The sequence below is a fragment of the Dendropsophus ebraccatus genome, chromosome 5, assembly GCF_027789765.1.
Source record: "Dendropsophus ebraccatus isolate aDenEbr1 chromosome 5, aDenEbr1.pat, whole genome shotgun sequence".
Classification (NCBI taxonomy): domain Eukaryota; kingdom Metazoa; phylum Chordata; class Amphibia; order Anura; family Hylidae; genus Dendropsophus; species Dendropsophus ebraccatus.
The window spans coordinates 41,180,108-41,188,380 of record NC_091458.1 but is presented as its reverse complement, the minus strand read 5'-3'; the positions used below and the strand labels follow the sequence as shown (position 1 = coordinate 41,188,380).

At 44.7% G+C, this 8,273-nt stretch overlaps 1 protein-coding gene across 2 annotated transcripts; it reads left to right on the top strand.

Moving 5' to 3' along the window:
• The first annotated feature begins 643 nt into the window (after positions 1–643).
• CCNA1 (cyclin A1) lies at positions 644–8,023 on the top strand. Of its 2 annotated transcripts, none has more exons than XM_069972093.1 (9): positions 644–908; positions 3,600–3,827; positions 4,621–4,858; positions 4,935–5,053; positions 6,205–6,428; positions 6,642–6,846; positions 6,954–7,067; positions 7,263–7,396; positions 7,558–8,023. In XM_069972093.1, the coding sequence occupies exons 2-9, from the start codon at positions 3,630–3,632 to the stop codon at positions 7,604–7,606; spliced, it is 1,281 nt and encodes a 426-aa protein (XP_069828194.1). In that variant the 5' UTR covers positions 644–908; positions 3,600–3,629; the 3' UTR covers positions 7,607–8,023. The 2 variants fall into 2 exon arrangements, with proteins under 2 accessions (XP_069828194.1, XP_069828195.1); XM_069972094.1 differs by lacking the exon at positions 644–908 and adding an exon at positions 3,081–3,165.
• Positions 8,024–8,273: the final 250 nt, after the last annotated feature.

The following is an 8,273-nucleotide window of genomic DNA, read 5'->3' as shown; positions in this document are numbered from 1 at the left end:
GTATCTGCTGCATATCTGCTGCGTATACGGTGTGTGTGTTTATACCCTAAGAGTTTAAGAAAGTTGAGTTATGATAGTGGTCACCATGACGGTTGTCACCCACTATACTGTACTAGTAATATAGTAATAGTGAGTGACAGCTCTGATGAGAAGTGTAGTAGTCACCCTTATGGTTGTCACTAGTGCTAGTAATCTAGTAATAGTGAGTGACAGATCTGATGGGAGTTGTAGTAGTCACCCTTATGGTTGTCACCCAGCTTTCCTGTACTAGTAATCTAGTAAGAGTGTGTGACAGATCTGATGGGAGTTGTAGTAGTCACCCTTATGGTTGTCACCCAGCTTCACTGTACTGGGAATCTAGTAATAGTGAGTGACAGCTCTGATGAGAGTTGTAGTAGTCACCCTTATGGTTGTCACCCATCTGTATTAGGAGTTTAGGAATACTGAGTGACAACCTGAATTTAAAGGTCTTTTACACACAGTAGATGAGACGCTGGTTACAGCACACAGGAGACTCCTGACACTGCCCGGCGCACATCTCCTGGGCTCTGACAGCGCTGTCACTGGTCGCCATGGAGACGCTGCCTCCTGCTCCCTCTTAGCACGCCGCTCCGAGTCTCTAAGACGACGGCGTCACGTGACGCCGCTAGGCCGCTTCCCGATTGGTCGGCACGGGCAGGAGCGGGTGGATTGAAAACACCGGTTTGTGTTTAGCAATGATCAGAGGCAGCGGGAGCTCCCCGGCCATGTACAGCGCTGCAGCTGATCCTGATCACCGACCGGCTGCTGCCAATCATCACCTCCCATGATCCCACAATAAATAGGGGGGCGCGGGGCTGGAGGGCAGAGCGCTGTGTTCTGTGTCTGATCCTTGGGGCGAGACGTGAAGAGGAGGTGATTGCTCTGTGGTATGTATAGGTGTATACGTGTGCTCCAGTGCTGCCCATGCTGGGAGTTGTAGTTCCCCACAGCCGGGGAGCTGTAGCTTTGGGTTATTAGTACACAGCCTGCTGTTATATAGGGGGAGGATGGGGGTTACTACCAGCAGCATGTACTGTCTATCATTACTGCTCCTATTGGGAGGAATGGCCACTACGGTGGCTGGAGGGGGTGACCTTACTATACATGTAGTGCCAGGCTCACCCTAGCACTACCCTATACTACAGTGGGTGAAGCCACCAGTGTGCACTAGGTATCTGCCCTGTGGTGTGGTCTCTGTTCACACTGTGCAGACATTAGAGTTTCAGACAATACATGCTAAGTGTATAGTGTGACCACTGCTGTATAGGACCCCAGTGTAACAATACTATATATGTCTGATAGAAGGGATGGGGGCAGCATTCTGTCCTTCTAATGGATGTCATAGAGATGGGGTGACCCCCTCCCCCATGCTTTGCAATGGCTTCTCTATGGATTACATGGCTTTACTAGCTGTGCTGTAACTCCCTCCTGGGTATAATAATAACATGTAGAGGTCTGCAATATATAAAATAGATTTCTGAGTTGTCTATGGCAACTAATCATGGCACGGCTTCCACCTCTAAGCTCTGATACAATGAGCTGCTGTGACCCTGCACTTATGGCCGGTCAGCTTCTGCTCTGCCACCAATACACCTGATGCTACTATGGCTCTATTCACACCTCCTGCAAAGAGCATGTTGACTTCTGTTGGGCTATTCACAAAAAAATCTTGTTTGTGGATCCATGCTGTGAAAAAATAGGACACATCCTAGTGTGACCCTGATCACAGTATGGATCCTCCCATAGAAATCTAATATATTTCAGATTCCATGGATGTGATTATGTAACTAGCACTGTACAATTTCAATGGCTCTGTGAAAAAATGCAATCATACTTAAATGAATCTAGCAAGCAGACTTAAATTAATGCATGTGTGAATGAGGCTTAAAGGGGTAGTCCACCAAAAATTTTTATCTTTCAAATCAACTGCTGCCATGAAGTGACAGAGATTTGTAATTTACTTCTATTAAAAAATCTCAAGCCTTCCAGTACTTATCAGCTGCTGTATGCCCAACAGGAAGTTGTATTATTTCCAGTCTGGAGAGCAGGAGGGGTTTTCTATGGGGATTTGCTCCTGCTTTGGACAGTTCCTGACATGGACAGAGGAGGCAACAGAGAGCACTGGGTCAGACAGGAAAGAAAACACTACTTCCTGCTGGACATACAGCAGCTAATAAGTACTGGAAGACTTAAGTGAATTACAAATCTCTGGCACTTTATGGCACCAGTTGATTTGAAAGAAAAATTTTTTTGGTGGACTACCCCTTTAAGCTGGGTTTGTGTTATGTAGGATTTTTCTTTATGCAGTATTTTTGTATCCAGCATAAACATGTGTGGGTTTTTTTTTAATAGTAGTCTTAAGCAGTATACAATAAAGCATGTGCAGAACTTGCATAAATGTACTGCAAAATACAGGGCCTTATCAATGCCTTCACCATAGAACTACAGTAGTATGGGAGGTAGTCTGTGCAGATATAGTATTCCAGATTCTGTCTTAAAGTGACTGTACCACCAGGCCCAGGCTGAAGCACTGGAGGTGGGCTGACCCACCCTTAGTGGGTGGAAACCCCAGCCCCTCTATGATGTGACTCCATTAATAGAGGGGCTAGGGTTTCCACCCACTAAGGGTGGGCAGCCTGCCTCCAGTGCTTCAGCCTGGGCCTGGTGGTACAGTCACTTTAAAGTGGTGCTCCAGTGACATGTTTGCTCCTTTTAAGCATAAAGCTAAAGAGGGTAGCCAAATGCTGTGTTCTGGTGGTCCCCTTTATGACTACTCAGATAATACTTTGATAAAACATTTCACTGGACTTTTCCTTTAATGTATTTTGATCCCATAGGTTCATTGGTAAAGCTATCCCTCTTGCACTAAGTGAATCTGCAGTGGGCATCACAGCTGGCAGCAGTTCGTGTCAGGGCTGGTGAGGATAAAGACTTAGTTGGAATGCAAAGATTTTTGACCCTAGATGAGGCAGTCAACAGTCTCGGTCTTCCTGTAGTAGTGGGTGGTGGCTCTGACACTGTCCTGATCGGCACTGATCCTGGCAGGTGCCGCTTGAGCTATGGTGACAGTTGGATCTGTGGGTTGATGTAACATCCTTGGGTTAGCGGCCGCCATTCCTGTTCATTACAGTGGTGGACACAATGGTCTGTAGTGCTATCTCTTCACCTGCTCAAGAAGTGACCTACTTTGGCTATTGCACTCCTACAGTCGTCTCTGGCTGATCAAGGGCTTCCTCTAAGGGTCCATTTACACAAAGATTTGAAGCCAAAGCCAGTAACAGACTATAAACAGATCAGGTCATAAAGGAAAGCCTGAGATTTCTCCTTTTCAAATCCATTCCTGGCTTTGGCTTCGCATCTTTGGCAGATAATCTTTCTGTGTAAATGGACCCTTACTCAGTTCCATTAACCCCTTTAAAGGGAACCTGTCACTACCTTCATGCTGCCTGAACCGCAATGTATATATCAGTGTAGACACTGATTATAGTCAATCCATGTTTCCCTACTCTATAATGCCTTATGTTAATATGGTTTTAAAGTTTCCTGTATGTTAACCCTTTGCCTCTTATACTTTCTAGAGTCTAGTCGCTGTCTTAATTTGACTGGGAATGCGTCGCAACAGCACATCAAATGTCTTTGTTGGAAATGCCAGCATGGGAGGCTATGATGGCTACCAGAAAAACTTTGCCTTCCCAAAAGTGGAAGCCCTGGTTCAGTCCAGTCTGCTCATGCCTCCACAGCAGATGCAAAGGACGGTACTTGGAGTCATCAGTGAGAATGATCAGCGCCAGAGGTCACTTAGCCTGGTAAGCCACTTCCCCTTCATGACTCTGTAGTGATTTGGGAAGCTGGGGCCTGGATCCTGTTAAGCTCCCCCCCCCCCTTAATCTTTACAGTAACATTTTGCCTTCCAAGACAGGGAAAAGTGACTGTCACCTGACAACGTGACTTGGTGTTCTGCACACATCTATATCGCTGTGTAGGGTACTGATGGCATCCCTAGCAACCCAAGGCAGTGTTGTAGGGTCCTATCTTGGGACTTACTTCTGAGATGGTGGATTGCAGCTACTCTGCAGTCCTTGGCATGTAAAACTAGGCCACTGCATAGATGGGAGCAAAGAAATATGCCACTTCTACACCCTGGATGACCCCATAATGTCAGTACCCCCTGACTGTCTAGTCTCATCTGAAGGACAACAGGCATGCCACATGACCCTAGAGTGGATAGACCCCCCCCCCCCTTCCATGTAGACCTGTGCCCCTCTTGTGTTAGCTTTAGTACATGACAAGATTAGTGCTGACTGTTTCCTCATAAGTGCAGTAAGATAGTCATATCTATAAGGCATGGTACTGATTTAAGTTCTATCCATTCACAAAGGGGGAGATAGTTAAGCTCTGGCCAAAAAAAGCTTAAGGGTACGTTCCCACTTGCCAGATCCGCAGCAGATTTCACTTAAATAACTGAACACCGCATCAAATCTGCTGCGGATCCTGTTGGTGTGAATGCACCCTAAAGAGAACCCTGTTGAGTGATTGTACCCATGTAGCATTAAGATGCCCCTAAGGTCCTGGTCTAACAATGTTACTCTTCCCTCTCAGGGTGCTATCGCAACAAAATCTGCATCTGGCTCTGAGAATGTATTCCCTCTTGCTGGCAAGATGTTCTCTGCTAATGCAGCTACCACGATGCCCTTTAAGCCCTGCTTTGCTGTATATGTGGATGAACCAGAGGAGAAACAAGAGAACTGCTCATTTGATGTAGAACTTCCAAGTATGGAAGAATCCGAGGTGAACATTGTGAAGCAGAAGTTCCACTTACTACTTGACATCAGTGCAGGTTTGTACTGGTCCATGCTCTGTAGACTTGGTCAGTGCATAGACCTGTTACCCTGACCAACACATTTGTCTCGTAGCATCCCCAATGATGATGGAGACCTCACTACAACCTGAGGACACGTCAGAAACTGACCCAGATGCTGCTGCAGTGGCAGAATATATTGATGAGATTCATCGCTATCTGCGTGAGGCTGAAGTAAGATTTCTGTGCTCAAGAGAATGTACTGGTCCTTGTGATTTGAAAACTTGAGGTTATTAAGGGAATCTTGTCAGCTCCTGGGCCCTACCTAAGGCAATGTAGCTGGCAGTCACCTAGTAAGCATAGTACCTCTTGGTAATCTGTCTATGCATAGTCCATGTTACCATCTGAGCTTTCCTACTGCAATGAAGTGTCAGAGGAGGAGTTTGTGCCTTCTGGCCACCTCACCGCCTTCCTCTTCATGAATAAGCAATGCTAGCTTAGCTGTCAGTAAGTGTCTCTGATTGCAGATCAGTCCTATAGGCAGTTTGTCTGAAAGAAACTCTGATATAGTTCACTCTGAGCCCAAATGTAACTTTCCTATCTAGAAGCCTACCAGCAGTTATTGGTTGGTTCAAATCCCCTGATGGAAATATGTAGGTCTTTTCCTTTTCTCATTACTTTTTATTTTTAATGCTATGTTCACAGTGGTTTTAAAAAGGCTATTTACCATTAAATGGTGGCCATACACTCCATTTCAACAGTGTGAACATGGCCTTACTGTGTTCTCAATCCACTCCTGCTTTTGGTTGCCAAAAATACTGTGACTAGCATTAAAAATGAGAAAAATAAAGACTTAAACATTTCCATCAAAGGGTTTTTGAACCAAGGAATGAACTGGCAGGTCTCTACACAAGTGTTACCCCCCCCCCCCCAGACCACAGCTCCAACATATCTGGGCTCAGATTCAACTATAGCTGAGTTTCTATCATAAACAGCCTATAGAGGATGATCTGCAATCAGACGCTGGCTGACCGCTGAGCAAGAAGCAGTAGCAAACAGCTGACACTTCGTTACAGTAGGAGACCTGTGTATAATCACTGCATAGACAAAATTACCCAAAGACACCATGCTCACCAGGGGCTGCCAACTACAGCACACTGTCAGCACCTCTGGTAGGGCCTGGGCCCTTTTAAAACCTAGATGCATTGCTATAAACTTGCTGTAGCATTTCTGCTGATACTAGCCTACTCCATAGGCTTCATTATGGTAATGAATAGCCTGTTCCACCTTCACTATGGCCAGTGAGTGCATCAGTTACAACACTCTTGGTGGCTTTATTAGGTTTAGTGTTCCCTCTATTCAGCCAACTATTTACCTCCTCCTAGATTAAACATAGACCAAAGCCCTACTACATGAAGAAGCAACCTGATATCACTTCAGCCATGAGGACTATACTGGTGGACTGGCTTGCTGAGGTCCGAGAGGAATATAAGCTTCGTAATGAAACCTTGTTTCTTGCAATCAACTACCTGGATCGGTTCCTGTCTTGCATGTCTGTACTGAGAGGGAAGCTACAGCTTGTTGGGACAGCTGCTATCCTCCTGGCCTCGTAAGTCCTCCATAGTTCTGTCTATCTCCTCCTGCTTTTTGGGCTACAAGTGGGGCATCTGGGATCAGTTATCTGTGATTTAGAATGGCCCCTTGACCTGTAAGTATAAATGGTGCTGCCAGTACAACGGCCTTGCATAGCTCCTGTCTTGGTGGTCTTTCTGCAAGCTTTGTTAATATTGGTTATTACAACACCAAATATCTTTCATTCTAGCAAATATGAAGAGATCTATCCACCTGATGTGGATGAGTTTGTATACATAACCGATGATACCTACAGTAAGAAGCAGCTCCTGCGTATGGAACATGTATTGCTTAAAGTGTTGGCCTTCGATCTGACTGTCCCTACCATCAACCAGTTCCTCCTGCAGTATCTTCACAAGCATAATGGTGGCCCAAAGATTGAACACCTTTCTATGGTAATAGACAGCCCAACTAAATAGCACTAGCTTCCTGCAATGGTTGGCCCCTGCTAATCTTGAGTCTGGGAATAACTTTTTTTATTTTCTTTCTAACTTCCCTCCAGTACATGGCGGAGCTCGCGCTGCTTCAGGAGGACCCTTTCTTGAAGTATCTTCCATCAATGACTGCAGCTGCTGCTTATGGTCTTGCCAATTACACACTAAACAAAGCTTTCTGGGTAAGAAGCATCTCATATTAACATTAAGGGGCTAGATGCTTTATATATATATATATATATATAACTGACACTAAGTGGTTTTTCATAGTACCTATCTAAAGAGGGCAGCAAAGTGTCCTTCAGTGGTGGCTTTTCTGTCAACCTCCATAGGCTCTGCATCACTTACCTGTCAATAAATCCTATTTCTTCCAACAGCCTGAAACTCTCCAAGCTTTTACTGGCTACAGTTTAAGTGACTTGGCACCTTGTCTAGTTGACCTGCACAGAGCCTGCCTCAAAGCACCAGATCAAGCACAACAAGCCATTAGAGAGAAGTACAAGACTCCCAAGTAAGTTTGGAGGAGGGAGAGTCCTCTTGGGCAGCACCACCCAATCCACTGATTCTCCATAACACTTTAGATTCCTTAAAGGGTCCTGTAAGAATACCCTTGTGCTGGGCATAGATAAAACAAATGCTAATCTGCCTCATCATGACTTCTTTATTTTGCAGGTATATGCAGGCTTCCCTCATGACCCTTCCTGCTACTCTTCCTCTGTGACTGAAGAACTGTCAGCTTGCATAGCACTTAGCTCAAGATCAACAGCGTTGGTCTGTGTTTTAGATGGACACTGCTGGCCAAGTGTCAGGCTTTTAACTTATAATTTTTATAGTGATGTATTAAACTTTTAGTGTAACTAACTTATTAATGTAACTATAGGACTACTGTAGAAGTGATGGATGGATGGCTACTACCTGAGCAGTTCTATAAACCTGACTAAACTTGACTTGGAGTGGGCAAGCTGCAATAGATATCAATGTGTAAACTGCTCTGGCCATGAGAAGCTGGGTTATTAGTTACTCATGCTGCATTAGGTTAATACAATGGCAAGTAAGATGAAAACTGCCATTAATGTCTAGTAAAACTATGTATTTCAGTGTCATCAACTCTTAATAAACTTCACTTCTGCAACCCTAAGACTTGTGCTTAGAATCTTTTAACTGGTGTTACTGTGACTATTGTATATTGACTGGTTTAGCCCTTAGGGGACACAGACAGTTTATGACACGGCCAAATTTCTCAAATGACATGTCACTTTAAGCATCACTAACTTTGGAATGCTTTAACCAATCCTTGTAATTCCAGTTTTTTTCGTGACATTCTTAGTGGTAAATTTGGGTTTAACTTTGGCATTTTCACAATGCCAATGTTGTGAAAAATTGAAAAA

Excerpts from the sequence above, each read along its gene's own strand:
- CCNA1 (XM_069972093.1), top strand. The coding sequence starts at position 3,630 with ATGCGTCGCAACAGCACATCAAATGTCTTTGTTGGAAATGCCAGCATG. Across the intron at positions 3,828-4,620 it reads GCCAGAGGTCACTTAGCCTG|GGTGCTATCGCAACAAAATC; the intron begins GTAAGCCACTTC and ends CTTCCCTCTCAG. Across the intron at positions 7,397-7,557 it reads GAGAAGTACAAGACTCCCAA|GTATATGCAGGCTTCCCTCA; the intron begins GTAAGTTTGGAG and ends TTTATTTTGCAG.